Below are 16,644 nucleotides of genomic sequence, written 5' to 3'. Positions count from 1 at the left end.
CTGCTGGTCAGAAAGCGTATCGCACGACAAATGCTTATGCCAATTATCGACTATGGGGACATAATATACTGTATAATACTAGGGAGAAGGAGCAGCTCAGTGAGTAAAGACACTGGCACAGAGTTTGAAGCAGGGGAGCCTAGTTCAATTCTCGGTGTCGGCTCCTTGTGACCTTGGGCAAGTCACTTTATCTCCCTGTGCCTCAGACACAAAAAAAACCCACATAGATTGTAAGCTCCATGGGACAGGGACCTGTGCCTTCAAAATGTCTCTGTAAAGCGCTACATAAAACTAGCAGCGCTATACAAGAACATGATATATTTAGATATCTATATCATGTAACCATGATTTATTTGTCATCATAACTCTGTGCTCAGGACATACTTGTAAAAGAGAGGTAACTCTCAATGTATTACTTCCTGGTAAAACATTTGATACATAAATACATGTACTGAACCTTTACTAAATGAATGTTTAATTTGAATTGATTGTGCTGACATTTATGTTGTATGTAAAGTAAGAAAAAGAAATCAAAGTGTCTATTTGAAAAAGTTTTTTGTTTTTAGAATTTGGGACCACAACACAATGAAAGTGCCGTGTATTTCTTTCACATACAGGTTTCTCTCTTGAATTTGGTGGGCGAAAAAACTGAACAAACCTCTAAAATAATAAAAGCACGTGAAGTGGCACTTTTAAAAAATGGTTGACTGGTAAAGTCAATAAATACGCATAGAATGGTTTATCCAACATTCATTACTCGAGTACTTTTTCAGTGTTACACAAGATCGTTAATTATGTCCTATTTTTGTAATGGATGCAAGAGCGAATGGAAAAAGTAAAAACGATATTAAGAACATGAAAAACGTAATGCACAGGTACCAAAAATGAGCCAGTAAAATTATAATATGCAGGGCTGTAATCGTATTCCAAACTACCCATGAAATTGACTTTAATTGACTGTGCAAAACCCCCAGTAATCTCTAGCAGTGAGCGGTTATAGAGGCATTGTGCTTTGTTCGGACTTCGTTACTCCTCATATCTTTGATGCAATTATCAAAAATTATAGGGAGCAGTTCAGTATAACCACAATGCTTGTCCATCGTGTACGCTACACTTGGCTGTGACTGTGTGCATTATAGGGAAAAAAATCTATCGGCTCCGTGAGTAAAAACATGGACTTGTACCAATGACGGTTTGAATCGGGGGAGCCTGGTTCAGTGCCTCTTGAAAAAGATATACTGTATTTCTATATGAAATAAAGTTATCTTCAGCGACTGCTTTCTGCTTAGGAAAGCATTATAGCATAAAATGGATGTATGCACAAATTAGGGTTTTTTGTTTAATATTTTAATATGTATTATTTAAAGTCTTTCAGAGGACTTGGTCTGGTATAGCCCGAGCTGGATACAATAAGGAAACGTGTGTGTGTGTGTGTGTGTGTGTTTTGTAGATTATACAAGAAGACTGCACTTTTGCCTGACCAGAGGTCGGTCCCAAACTTCGGCGTCTGGCTGCCGGGCATTAAGTTGTTACCGGGCTTCTCCCTCCTGCCTCTCCCCCCACCAGAAGTCGGTCCCAACTTCCGCATTCACGGGGGCGTCCCCCCTTTGTCCCCTCTCCCCTTTGTCCCCTCTCCCCTTTCCCCCTAGGTAAGATGTCAGTCTGTTCTCCATGAATCCAGAAAAACATTTCTCCCACATAAAAGCCCGGGAATGTAATAGCTGTTGTTGGAACTTGTTTTCCCTTCGACTACTAGAACTTCAAACCGCTTAGTCACCGTACTACAAAATGCTCCTAAAAGTGCTCATGTATCCGCTTCCACCGGGTCAACAAATATAAAGTAATCAAAGTAGCTTCAGTTTTGCTCTCTAGCTCTTGGAGTGGGTGATTTGTCAGGTATCAGGATATTGTGCAGCCCATTGGTAAACTTTAACTGATCTAAAAATCCGCCTTCAAAACAAAAACCTAATGATGAACTGGGGTGTATGGGCAAGATCCTGTCAGACTGATTACTATATTTCTATGCAAATCCTGTCTGTATATTTGAAATCTGCTTTACTAGTGATTACTGTAGTTAGCACTTAGCGAATTCTTCATTGTAGAATGCTATACTTTTTGCATCTAAACCCGCTTCTGTTTGGGAAAAACAGTAGACCATTGTACTACTGAATTGTAATCTCACAATTCTAAATTATTTTCCAATTAATAGCTTTCTATTTTTTCTTTTGTTAAAAAGGCCTATTTATATATTTGTTACATAAGTGATTGTCTTGATTTTTCAATAATTGGGCATTAAACGAACATTGTAATTATACAGAGATAAACGTGCTTTCTGAGACAACTAAAGGCTTAATTAAATTCCTATTAAAGATCGGCAGTTTGATATTAGGTGATTCTAATATTAGAAGGTTGCCCTTTATCATTGTAGGAAACTAATCGGTATAAAGGAAAATCCTTCCTTCAATGTAGCTTCCAGATATAAAATCCGTAGAATAAATACTTCTAAGAATGAATATTGCACGTGCATATTGTAACGTGTGATTCAAATAAACAATATACTGTACATACTAAAATATTTCCCATAGCAAGATAAATAATCTTATTCAAATTATTTGTTAAACAATTATCGAAATGTGTAACATCTTGTGCTTAATTTTTTTATTAAGAACCAATCATTTCCCATTCTGGAAATGTATTTATTAGCATTAAACTACAGAATGTTTGTATTGAATTGACAATCTGTTTCATTATCTTGTCCATTTCTAGAATAGGTTTTTTTTTTTTTTAGGATGTATTCAGAAGTATGCAACGATATTTTCTCAACCCAGGGGGAGCATGTGGGAGAAAACACAACAAAAAAACACACTAAGTGCAGACTGAAATGTACAGGTGTGAGATGATTGTGATGCTTGGTCTCTAGGTGCTGCCTACTCACAGGATGTAGGTAGGATGTGTATAGTGGCGTGATCAGTAGAATCTGGTGGGTCCCTCTGAGTAAACCTGGGAGGTGGCTGGAACTGGGGTGTCATTAGCAGGTGTACATGGAAAGATAAAAACAGACCTCCATGGTGCAGATCAATGGTATACAAAAAACTTTATGAAAGGATATAAAATGTGCACTCACAATATTTAAAAACAATATCAGCGTTTTTCACTATATAAGTGATGGGAGGGTAGGGATGGTTGCCTCAGCTCACCGCACCGCCGATATCCTGGACAGTTCTCCTCCGCAGGCTCCCTGCTGCACCCAAGCAGTGTGGGGATCTCTAGCTGCGGTCTCTCCGGTGCGTCGCGTCACTTCCGGTCTACACGATCAGCTCCGTCGCGTCACTTCCGGTTCGGCGGTTGAGTGACAGTTCGCGGGCACCAATCCTCTCACCTCCTGGGCGGGTCCACTCTACGCGTTTCGCCAATGGAATGGCTGGCTTCGTCAGGAGTATGGACCCTCCCCTTCTAGTGTTGCTTTATATACCCTATACAATTGCTAGTTAAATTAACCTCTGCAGTGCTGGTATAAAATCTATAAACATGGTTAGATGTATTCACAAATTCATGGTAAAAAACAGGGTAAGAGTGGGGAGATCTAAAATACCTCTCCAATCAAATTAATTATTTAATAGATATAGGCTATAGGAAGTGGAGGGAGAAAAACGATTAAACAAAAGGTAGCAAAGAAGTATGGGCTAAAAAATAAATAAATAAATAAGCTTAATATAGGATTATATGTGATAAGAAAAATATATATAAAGATACAATGTCATTAAAATAAGTTCAGTATAGTAGATGTATTGAATAATGAGGATGTGAATACATCCCTAAAACAATGTTCCAGCATGGTTCTTTGTTAAGGGGACAGTGCAGTAGCAGCATAGACATCACTGTAATTCCTGTTAGGTACTACTAATATTTATAGCATTTATATAATATTTCCAAAGAGACTTTAATCTTTTTAAACCGGACCTCATGGACAGGCTCCTCTTAAATGATATTCAGAAAGGAATACATAGTATACAAACACAATCTAAACCTATAAACGACGCATATGGAAACGGAGGTTCTTGGTTGACCTATGGAAGGCGGGGATGAGTAGAGAGGAAAGAAATCCATATTAGAATGCATGTGACAATCACACATGTCATAATAACGTATACGACAGTGTAAACAATGACAGTATAAGGAGAGAGAGAGTCATTAAAATAAATTAAAAACATGTAGAAAATATATATTTAAAAATATATAAAAGACATATAAAACCACTGAAATTAATGCAAGGCAAGGCAAGGCAAGGGAAAATGCACAATGATCTTTCAAAAGAAGAAAAAACAGCCCTTAAAGACCTGACTGATAATGACAACTTGGTCATAAAACCTGCTGACAAAGGAGGGGGAGTAGTGCTATTAGACAGAGAGGCATATGACAGAGAGTGCCTCAGACTTTTAGGAGATACAAACACGTATGTGAAATTAAAATCAAACCCAATGAGAGAATTTACGGAGGAGTTGAAAAATTTTTTAGATGAGGGGAAGGAACAAAAATATTGTTTGATCTTCTGGGACCAGTCAAGACAGTCCCTTCCAGAGGGTTTGAGCAGGGGGTTACAACTTATATTATACTTTCACCATTGCACTATTTTAGTCACTATTTTCTTTGATATCACTATTTATGTATTATATATATTCACTGTAATTTAAGTGATCACTAGCACCTAATTAGCGCCAGGTTTTTCTCACCAATCACGTTGTTTCAGAAGTATGCAAACATTAGCTGAAGGTACACAGCGTTGCTTGGAAATTCTAAGAAACCAACCTCATCACCTACCCTCCTCCCACACCACTACCCCCTTTTCTCTCTCCCCCTTTTTTCTCTCCCTCCAATCACTTTTCTTTAATACCTTATGATGTCCCTGATTCTTTACGCCGCTCTCCTCCAGAATTCCTACTTTATGCTCACGTGTCAACTGACTTCCTTTCCTCATTCTTTCTTCATTTGCTTTCTGTGTAAACTTTATAATTATCTGACTCTTATCTGCCACCAGGCTATGTGCATTAGATGTTACGTGCCAGATATATAGCCTACCGGGTACAATACCCAGTGGCTAACTTGCTTAGAGAAATTGTAATAAGTAGTAGAATTAAAAAATAGAATATATCCAATTTCCAAATATAGACAAAAACCTGCTCCTTGATCTAAGGAACCATAATGCAAAATTTGGTTATGGCACCTAAAGAGGTGTCCAAATCCATCGCGAAAACAGACAACTTTCTAAAATATGTAGTGGATGTTGGGATGCAAAGTCTCGATGCAGCTCTTCAAATACTCTTCTTTTCTTGTGGTTAAAGAACTCCCGCACCAGATTAACCTTGCATAAGAAGAGTGTCTTCTCTGATCACTCGATCACATAGAGGGGTGGGGGGGAATTCACAAAGCTCTGATGTGATCGGAGCTCGATTAGCATTCATTGTCATTGACTTGGATGGCAGTTAATGCAGATTGAATCCCTCCCACCCACAATCTGCCCAAGTTTGATTCTTCTATGGGCAGGGATAGTTTGCAAAACAGTAGACCAACTCCAAGTTCTATAATCGTTTCTTCTTAATATGACTATCAATTAGAAGCCCTTATTAGAAATTAAATTGACACTTTAAGCGGAAATTCAAGCGTGACCTTTTTTTAAATATAGGTTGAAGCAGGGAGTCTGCGGAGCTGAACTCCATTAATTCCAGCACCGGGGACCCCCTGCTTCTTTAGATATTCTCCTCCAAAGTGTGTGCCCGTAGCTGCTCCGACTTGCTAGCTGGTGTTTATGTAATGGCGGAGTTTCAACGTTCTGATGCCCTGTGGTCCAATTGGAAGCAGTGACTGCCTCTGGTGTGGCTTCCCATTGGCCCATGTGACGCAGGAGCTTTAAACTTACAGGCAATACTGGCACCCCCTTCAGAGTAAGGCTTTGTCCCTGCTGGCGCTGAGCTTGCTCATGCTTGGAGAGCTCTCCAAGCATGCGCACGGGTTGTCCTTAAAAATTTCGCAAGCGCTCGCGGGGGGGACGACGATGCAGGGGAAGCTAAGCGCGCTAGAGAGTATAAAAATGTTGTTTAGCTAAGCGCAGAGCGCCGGTGAGCGTGTGTGCACGTGCATATGCTGCACACGTGCATCGCGTGAGCGGGGACTTGCATATATATTTATATGCAAGTCACCTCGCCAAGCGCCGCCCGCTCAGCGAGCTCAGCGCTAGCGGGGACGCAGCCTTAAACATTTCTGAAATTGATGGGGTTCAGCTCTGGAGACCCCCTGCTTCAATCCCATGTTAAAAAAATAACTTGGATTGCTCCTTTAAAGACTTCTAATTTAAGTAATACACAAAAAAGATGAAGCAGGAGTTCCAATTTAGAACTCAGAACTCCACTGTTACGAATATACGTATCATCTGTGGTAAATGTAGCACATAAATCTTCTGGGATGAAAAGTAGCATTTCCATTGCCAACGTAAACAAAAGTTGCCAACTTTTCCTTTGTTATGGTGAGTCCATCAGTTTGAGCTACAAATGTATCGAATATTAAAGTATTTAATTTTTGCTAAATCCCTTCAACCCAAGCAATGGCAGACAGATATTTTAGGCATCCTGTCGATTTAAAATTAGGATGAAAATGTATGATGTGAACTAATCTAAGACATTTAAGATTTTTGCAAGTTTAGCACAAAAATGAAGGCAAACCATGGCTTTATTTCTTGACATTACTGCCAAAAGCTTCAAGAAGTAATTTCAGTGGTGCAGGAAGTCTGAGAGACTGCCCCAATTTTACTTGGGGTTTAAATATTTTTTTATAAAGCCAAAGCACTTGGCTTCACAAAGCCTATATTCTTTGGGGGATAAGGCTTATTTTTGGGGGGCAGAACTGGGGGGGGGGGGGGGGAGAGATAATTGGTTAATTCCAGATCTTAAACATGATCGGTTGTCAATCATAGTAAAATTAGTTTGTAAATGTTATAACTGTTTGAATGATATATGCGTTAATACGGATATGTTTGACCTGTTGTTTGATGGGCATTAATTGTCAACTTTCCTTAATTTAAAGAAAATACAATAGACATAACTCTTTGAAAATGATCTATAGGCATACATAACTATGACATTCGGGCAAGCTTAAAACGCCGCAAAACCACAATTACAGAAGTACTGATTTTTAATTCTATTTTTGCATCGCCACTGCTTCCATTTACGAATTTCATACCCATCTATACGTTGCGTGGTTTTGTTCGGACTTAATACGTTGTCCTTCATTTTGTTTAAAAATGTATGACCTGTATAATATCTTTTCAAATGTTAAAAGTAATTTGAAAAACCATGTCCTACTTGCTCCTTTGTTGAAGTATATTGCATCTTTAGCTTTTCAAATAGTTCATTAAAATGGCTTGCTTCAGGAGGGAAAGTAGGTGACTTTTTAATGCTTTTACAAGAGGTGTAGAACAGTTACATTAACTGCTGGAACTAAAACCAAGGGACCTTTAAAAAATCCCCAGGTTTATAGTGTAAAGTACATTACCTCCTTATTCCTTCTAACTCATGCTGCTACTCCATGAACGATGTGAATGTGGGCTTAATGTTAACTGAAGAGTGAGGCCATGGAGATTTCACTTCCACTAAATAAAACTCCTAAATGTTTTGGGATCCATTCTATCTTGCAGATTAAAGAGAAGGATAGTCAGATTGCTTGAAGGTGCCGTCTAAGGGTTAACCCACCAAACCTAGTGTAGTGCTCCAACCTGTAGGAGTGTGGTTTGGGGTAGCATACAAGAGGGAAGTCCTCTTGGGTGTCGTTGTGAAACATAAGGAACCCTGGAGAAACTACCATGACCAAGTCTCCCTCATCCAAGGTCACAGGACAGTGGGCATAGGAGGGTCCTACACAAAAAAATCCCTATCATCACTGTCAAGGGGCTCCACCTTGTCTTCCCATGTTGCAAAAGTCTTCACCCATTCCCCGCCAACATCTCAAGTACTTACTGTAGCTGCCCCTGTTGGGTGGGAACCTGGGAGCCCCTGTGTCGGCAGCAGATATTATTGAAGTTGCAATAAAAATAAAAACAAATTCTAAAAAGGTCCATGGTACCCAGGCTCCATCCTTCCTCTTGTCTCCTTCCTTGCACCTATACATGCAGAACTGCTGGTCAGCCAGTGACCGTACCCCAGTGCTCCTTCCTGCCCATGTTGGTGGCAGCCCGTTGGCTAGCGACTGTCCCTGAGCTGTCCTGACCACCCCACCTGGCTGTACATTTAAGAAAAAATAGTTCACTAACCTGAAAGGCTCAGTAGAGATTATTTTAGGTCGTATATTCTATTATGGCTTTGTTTTTACATTTAAAGCTTATTCTAAGGAAAGGATACAATTTAACTTTTATTTCATACTTAATATAATCCGGTTACCTTATCTTTATAAAATAAACTTCAATCAGCCTATGTTGGTGGTTTCCTTCCGTTGATTTTCACCATATATCCTGGATCGTTGAGATCACACTTTTATACTCCTTGTATTTTATTTTCGGTCAACCAGCATAGAGGGAGAAATAACTGAAACTATGTTGCACAAGCACCTAAATAATTTTGTTTCTCTTGCACTGGAAGTGTTTGGTTTTATGCATCGAAAAACTGCGTGTGTATGTATAATTTCATCATCTTCAACCCTTGTCGACCCACTCCTGGATGAAGCCGACCCAACTTTCTTCCAGGTACTGCAGTTGGAAGCCTCTCAACATTGCTTCAACACATTTTCTGATTTCATCCTCCCATCTTACTTTTGGTCATAGTCTTGGTCTTTTCATTTTCCTTGGACTCCTGTCGAGTACCACATTTGTCTAACGATGGTCATTTCTTCTTGCGATATGTCTGGCCCACTGCCATCTAAATTTTTTCACGCTTGTGATGTTGGCGTGTTTTTGTGTTTGGTATGAAACCATTCATTATTTTTCTTGTCTATTTGGTTAATACCCAAAATACATCTCTCCATACTTTATGTGAAGCTTCTCAATTATCTTTACATTTGGGGTCCCAAGTTTCACATCCAAACGTGAGCACAGGGAGAATACAGGGGTAGAAATATTTCCTCTTGAGGTGCAGTGGAACTTTCCCTTAAGAGATTGTCTTGTTTCTCCTAAATGTCCTCCATCCCAACTTCATTCATATATTTGTGTGTAGTGCAATTTGTCAAGCACTTTATCACTGTAGAAAATGTGTATGAAGCTAATAAGGACAAAAGAAGATACGTCCTTTAAGATATAAAATCCTTAATAATATTTCTAAATATATAAATACTTCGAAAAATGAATATTGCACTTGTATATTGTAATCAAATAAGCAATATACATACTAAAATAATCTTACAACAAATTGTTAAACAATTATCCCTAATAAGTACATTCTGCTTAGATTTTTACTAGAAACACTGAATGGGAAATTGTAGAAGTAGTTTATTAGCATTAAACGGCAGAATGTTGGTATTGAATTCACAATCATTAACAATTTAATCATTTTGTCCATTTCTAGCATGGGTGTTGTTAGTACCTGTATTAAAAAGTATATAAATATACTGGAACTGTCTTAACGCACCTCTTCATATACTCTGTTTACTTGCATAGTTAGACTTCGTATGAACCAGATGAACTCTGCATAAAGAGTGCAGGGGGATTCTTGATGGTTCTACAGTATGTGTTATTTCTACTAGTCGTACTATAATTTATATGAAATCCTAGTACACATGTTGTATTGGGCAAGGAAGGATGCTAATTTCAAAGTGTTTGCACCCACATTGGCAGATGTCCTCCATAGGAAGATACCCCATCTGAAGCCAAAAACGTACTGCACAGCCAAAAACCAAATTCATGTACCCATTGGAAGTACACTCAATGCTCCTTTTGGCACCATGAATTGTGGCATCTGTTTCTTACCATTCATTGTGACACTGTTGTTCTGGAATTCTAGAGCCTGATGTTTCGTTTTCAGTCTGTAGGGCTAAGGTGACCTATACAAATTTCCAATATATAATATTTCTAGTTTGTTGTTTTTTTAGTTTGTAGGCACAATATACTTTATTTTTAGCTGGTGATCGTTGGAGAGGTAGAAATATGGTTAAAAATATTCATGTCACGCATTAAACAAAACGCCCCCGGCTCGCTCTCCCTGACGCCGCAATATACAGCGCCCCCTCCTCCCATTCAAAACACACACACTTCACCTGGGAGGGGGGGCCTCTGATGCCATGCCGATCTATTGGCACCGACTTCAAACTTTGGGGTCATGGGCATGGGACAATAGTCTTCCCCCCCCCCCCCCCCCCCCATCAGGCCCTCTGTCCCTGCTAATGGCAGAAGATTTCACTTCTCCAGGTTTTGTCTGAACAAACATTTAGCAGAACTGGGAACAATCTTTCAGAGCTTGTGCAGAAGCTCCCTACGCACAGTATGCAGATATTGTACAACTTGCACACCAGGTCTTGGCTGTGGAGGAATTACATCTTTATGTCTAAAGTGAATTCACTTGAAAGAATTGTAGCGAAATGGATATAGAATCTTCACTGAAGTCGGTTTTAATTAATATTGTGTTGGAATGTACTGTATATAAAGCAAACACCAATTGTGTTCTTTATTCTGTAACCGTTCATAAGCTATACATCGTTATTGGAGAGCAATCAAATGAATTCTAATAAACATGGGGTTTTTTTCTTTTCATTTTCAGCTGCAGAATAAAATTAATGGAGAGTTTTACAAGGGTTATGAAGTTACTGTATTCAGTGTGTGTGTGTGTGTGTGTGTGTGTGTGTGTGTATCTATATATATATATATATACACGTGTGTGTGTATATATATATATATATATATATATATATATATATATATATATATATATAATATAATTTGCTCATTTTTTTTATAATGGTAAGCCCCCCACCCCCTCCGCATTTTTCTTTCTCTTTCTTTTTTTCTAAAGTATAAATCTCTAGTGCCCTTGGTAATCTTTGACTGCCCTGGGCTCTGGGGAGAGCTTTATTTTAGCATCCATTTCAAACGCTTACATCTCCTGAACAGAGCATAAGATGTAAAAAAATAAAAACCACGTTGGAAAGGGCGAGTAAAAAATATAATGCCAAAGAATGATCATCTCTGTTTTTGTTCAAATGTTTTTGCCTAATTCTTTTATCTGCATCAATCATTGCTGGTGCCAGCAAATTTCAAGTACATGATTATGGTCAGATTATACATTTACATATGCAACATGTTCTTGTTTCACATTTGAGAGTGACTTTATGGAGAACAAAATCATTAGTATATATAAAGCAGTCGATTTGAAATGATATACATGCTTCAGGTTTGTGCTGTTTTCATAGGTTCATTAAAATTAAGAATTGACATCAATTTGAAGCTGGGGTCAGCAAATGTATTACCTGCAGGAATCATCAGGATCAAAGTGCATCGCCTTTTGTGTTTTCTTTGTAAATTGTCATAAATGTCTGGTTACTGCACATATAAGGGGGACACGCACATCTAAGGGGACACGCACATCTAAGGGGCCATGCACATCTAAGGGGACATGCACATCTAAGGGGACATGCACATCTATGGGGACATGCACATCTAAGGACATCTATCTGTGACTATTGTACAATGTAAAATTGGTGTCTGAGCGAAAAGGCAATAAGATGACTTGCCTAAGGACACACAGGTATAGATACAAAGATCTTCCACTTTCAGACACAAGTCTCCTAGCATACAGTATACGCACACGCACATATACACGCACATATACACGCACATATACACGCACATACACACGCACATACACACGCACATACACACGCACATACACACGCACATACACACGCACATACACACGCACATACACACGCACATACACACACACATACACACACACATACAGCACAGCATGTATATGGCTTCTTTTCACAGTAGTGTATACTCAAAAAAAAATCAAGAGCGCATGTGTTTGTCCATCTAGATCAGTGGGAGCCAACTCCACTCCTCAAGGGCCACTGACAGGTCAGGTTTTAAGGATGTCCCTACTTCAGCACAGGTGGCTGTCATTGACTGAGCCACTGATTGAGCCACCTGTGCTTGAGCAGGGACACCCTTCAATCCTGACCTGTTGGTGGCCCTTGAGGAGTGTAGTTGGCTACCTCTGATCTAGGATGTATTTCACACAAACTAAATCCTGGTTATATTAAAATTGATAGGAACACTATTCTCCGCTGCTGTATTCCCGTGACAAGCACACAATCTGGGGATTATTGGAAGGGAAGATGGTGCAACTGCTTCCCTGAGCACATTCCAAATCTGACTTTGCTCAGTGTGTTTACTGCGTTTTTGTTGCACTCAGAATGTAACAGACGTAGGAATTTATTTTGTGTGAATGTCTTTGTAATGCTGTTGTCAATTCTGACTCGCTTCTGTTCAACAAGAGAGCACACAGCGGTCTTGTTCCCCATGAACAGGCTTGTATATGCCAACACATTAATGGAATCACAAAGTTTGTACTTATATTGACACGTGTTGCTTATATTTGGAATTCTACTTCTGTGGCTCAGTTGAGATTAAAGCAACAGCCTTGTTTACGTGTTCACCTTTTTGTTATTTTCAAAATGTATGGAGCCAGCCTTGTACATGAACTGTCACCAACCCAGCATTTACCAACGTTCCAACATCCCCCAATTACAGAACATTTCTACTGAGCTTAAATAATACAAAGTCTGTTCCTTATGCCAGGGGTGCGCAAACTGGGGGGGCACGGGATTTGTTGGGGGGGGGGGGGTCATGGCAGTTGCTGCGGCCCTGTGCTTTTTCCCCGAGGTATTTAAGTGCCGGGGGTCTGCGAATGGCCTCTGTAACCTCACCTTACTGGGGTTCTGTAGTCTTCTGGAAGTGTCGCCATGGTAACTCGCGTCAAATGACGCTGTGGGGTCACGTGACATCAAATGACCCCCGGCGTCAAATGATGCTTGGGCACGAGCGCTGGGGCTGCCACACGGGTGGGGATGGGGGGGGTGCAGCTCCAAAACTTTGCGCACCCCTGCCCTATGCTATGTATTTTTTCATTTGTATGGGTCTTGGACAGATGCACAGCATGTTGAATAAGGACCAATGTCTTTTAAACATGGCACCATCTTTCCCTTGCTTATTCTTTAAATATCTGTGCATAGGTTTAGATAATTGGTCAAAATTGCTGTAATTCTGTCTGTTTAGTGCTTTTTTACCACTTACAAACGTACTCTAGATAGTTTCTGTATGTTGCAGTCTTTTATTGCTCTAGTAAATTCCATCTGAAGAATAGACACACAAACACCGACACATAATGTTAATGGCGGGCCAGTGTAGTCAGTAGAACTCTATTGCTGTCAACTAGAAGCAAATGGACATCACTTTGGCCGCGTATTGTCACCTTAGAAAATGGGTGCATCTTCTCATTAGATTCCTTTGCTGAATTGGCTTTCCTTTAGTTCTAACAGAACTTTCTTTTCTTTTTTTCCAGGTGTTTATGGTCCTGAACACTGGGTAATATCCAGTGTGGATTGTGGAGGGATCCACCAGTCCCCAATAGATATTGCTGATTACTATGCTCAGGTTGGAGAAGAATATCAGGAGCTGAAGCTTGATGGTTTCGAAAACGAATCTTCTAATAGAACGTGGATGAAGAACACTGGGAAAACAGGTGAGGATTTCTTTATTCTGTAGGATACTCAACCTCTCAAAAACCTGTAATTTTTTTTTTTTAACAATGGTTTTCCATAATCTTCAATAATGGCAGCTGGGGTTGTTAAGGGGTTCTTTGTTTGTGTTTCGAGAACATAGAATGGGATATGAAGACCCAGTCATGGACAGAAAATCTCAGTTATGGGGCTTTTTCTATAACTGACTAAGCGGTCTACCGGGTGTTCTTTGGTCGACATTCCCTATTAACTTCTATGGGGTGTTTTGTAAACAGCCCGATCGGCCTCTTCGTCAGATATGGAATAAGCCCCTTAGTGGGGTGTTCATTGTCAGAGAAGAAAAGTAAGAGACATGGTTATAGAGCGGATATTTCAAGAGCTTATAAAAAAGATAAATCGGGGATAGAAAAAAGGCAAGAAACGGCAATAAGAGCAGGAAAATAGGTCCCAGGCACATCTAAGTGGATGCCAGTTACACTTAAACTGATTTCTCTGCCCTTGTGAGATTCTACAGAGACCAAGTAAATGTTAAATGTCTCCTAAAATAAGTACCTTGCTCAGGTTGTAGGTGCTTTAATATTCTGCGTTCAGTCAGTACTTTATTCTGCTTTGAGGTCAGCTCTTCAACTTTTTTTTGCACAATTTAAGCTGTTTTGCCTATCAACGCAATTATTCACTTAAATATGCCTCTTAAAAACAACGTTGTTTTCATCTGTGAGTAATGGAATGCTACAATTTTTATTTAATATATAACTAAATGAAATAACCTGGACACATGCATACCATGTATAAATCAAACGACAACCACCGTATGCAACTTAAAATCTCTGTTGAACCCCTTGAATGCTGCATAATAATTACTGACTAAAAAGTCAAACCTTGGGACTGCATAAAGATACTGAACAGTTACATGACGGGGGTAGCTTTAAGCATGCAGAACTTAATCATATATTAGATTATGAAAGTGTAAATTGAATTAAGGCTTTATGCAAGTTTATATTAAGTTTGACTTTATGAATTTGTTTAAAAAATTCTTTTTTTTTTTTTTTTTTTTTTTTATAACATTCGGACAAATCTCTGCAATATTTGAGGGGAAAAAAACATTAAACCATGTATGGATTTATAAATGAAATCTGCTTAACCCCCCCCCCCCAAAAAAAAAACCACTGACCTAGACAAATCATGTATGCTTTTTTTTTTTTTTTCCTTAACTCTTGGGTTCCCCGGGCATCCCAAAAGGTTCCCTGTAATTTTAAGGTCATTTTTAAAATTGTACCAAATACAGAAGAATTTATAATGCATCTGATTTCAGACGCGCTATTAGAGAGGGTTGGGGTTCCTTACAATGCATCTGATCTCAGACACACTATTAGAAAGGGTTAAAGTTCCTCGAAATTTCACATGGGGTTCCTTAACCAAAAAAAAGTGGGAAACCACTGGTCTGGGTTAATATTAACCCTTTGAGTGCCCTATGACGTACAGTAGTACAGTAGCTACTATGCCATGGGTTGTGGCCTGGGTGCCCAATGTTGTGCTTGTTGTTCTTCTGGCAGATTGCGGACGTGATCTGAGCTTATCATTGCATTATCAGTGATATTTACAACTTCCATATTCCGCTATTTTTTTATTTTTTTTAAATGTCATGAACCTTAAGGAAGATAGATTTCCTGTTCTGCTTTACAGTGCCATGCTGAACTATAAAAATCAACACTACACCCTTCAAGCATTTAATTCACACAAGAGGTTTAATTACGTTTCATGAAGCCGTCAAATTTTGATGGTCAAATCTTTAAAAAATCATCCTTACTCAAATCAAGTAGCCACAGTAACGCTGAAAAACTGAATTACTGCTTTCATCTAGAACAGATAATGCAACTCACTCCTACCCACCCTCACCCAAATAATTGATCTTATCGCTAGCATTAATGACAGTTATTTATTATTATTTTGTATTGGGCTTTTCTCTCAATGGGACTCAAAGCGCATCACAATTACAGTACACTGCTCGGCACGCAACACATAGGAATTGTTACAGACGCAGGCCCTGACCAGAGGAGCTTACAATCTGTTTTTTGGTACCTGAAGCACAGGGGAGATAAAGTGACTCACCTGAGGTCGCAAGATCCCCCTGATTCAAACTCGTTTGTCTTTACTCGCTGATCCCCTCCTTCTCCGTGCGTTCATTCACATTTCGGAACATTCACATATGGTGTGTAGTTTACGAGGTAAATTGTTCTCCTAAATCACCTGCCGTCACTAAAGGAAATCTTTGACGTTTAGGACCTGGAGTTATTTTAATTCCAAGCTTAGATGTGTAACGTATCAGAAGAAAGGCGCAGCATAAATTGAAATGAAGGCTGTGCGGAGATGCTGCCAGGGCATTTATTTATGTAAACCTCATCTCACATTATTTTTCTAGATATCTAAAAGTTGGAGAGGAAGAAATTATGCTGCTCAGTATGCATTAATGTATATAAGCAAATGGGATTTCTACAGTACTACTATTAAACTAGGTGATTTGTATTGTATTATTTATCCAATTGAATATATTCTATAATATACACGTCAATTGTAAGATTTAAATATATTAAAGACGGGCTGGGGAGGGAGTTTGAGATGAGAAAAGCAGTTACTTTGAATGGTTATTTTTAAAGATGCAGCTGTGGCTAGAAGTACTTTGTAAGATTAGTACGAAATGAAATCCTGTAAAAGGGACAATTAGCAGAACATTTGAAACTGTACATCTTTCTAGTGATTATTTTAATTATTTATCTTCAAACAAGTAAAATGACCTCTGTGGGTACAATGAATCATTTACAGGTGATCAAGTATTTATATGGTGCAATTAAATTCTCATTGCACATTTTAAGTTATCAGAGCAAACTTCTGAATAAGTGCTTGGTTAAAAATGTCCGCTTCTAAATTGATTTCTAG

At 39.0% G+C, this 16,644-nt stretch overlaps 1 protein-coding gene across 6 annotated transcripts in view; it reads left to right on the top strand.

The window, feature by feature from the left end:
* The window catches only part of PTPRG (protein tyrosine phosphatase receptor type G), a 386,148-nt gene that overhangs the window by 178,360 nt on the left and 191,144 nt on the right, over nucleotides 1–16,644 (top strand). For all 6 annotated transcript variants that reach the window (XM_075574780.1, XM_075574781.1, XM_075574782.1 and 3 more), the window contains one exon: nucleotides 13,533–13,712. In XM_075574780.1, the coding sequence (XP_075430895.1) occupies nucleotides 13,533–13,712 (180 nt within the window). The remainder of the gene's footprint in view (nucleotides 1–13,532; nucleotides 13,713–16,644) is intronic.

The sequence above is a fragment of the Ascaphus truei genome, chromosome 17 (genome assembly GCF_040206685.1).
Source record: "Ascaphus truei isolate aAscTru1 chromosome 17, aAscTru1.hap1, whole genome shotgun sequence".
NCBI lineage: Eukaryota > Metazoa > Chordata > Amphibia > Anura > Ascaphidae > Ascaphus > Ascaphus truei.
This window is presented reverse-complemented; position numbering and strand designations above follow the sequence as displayed.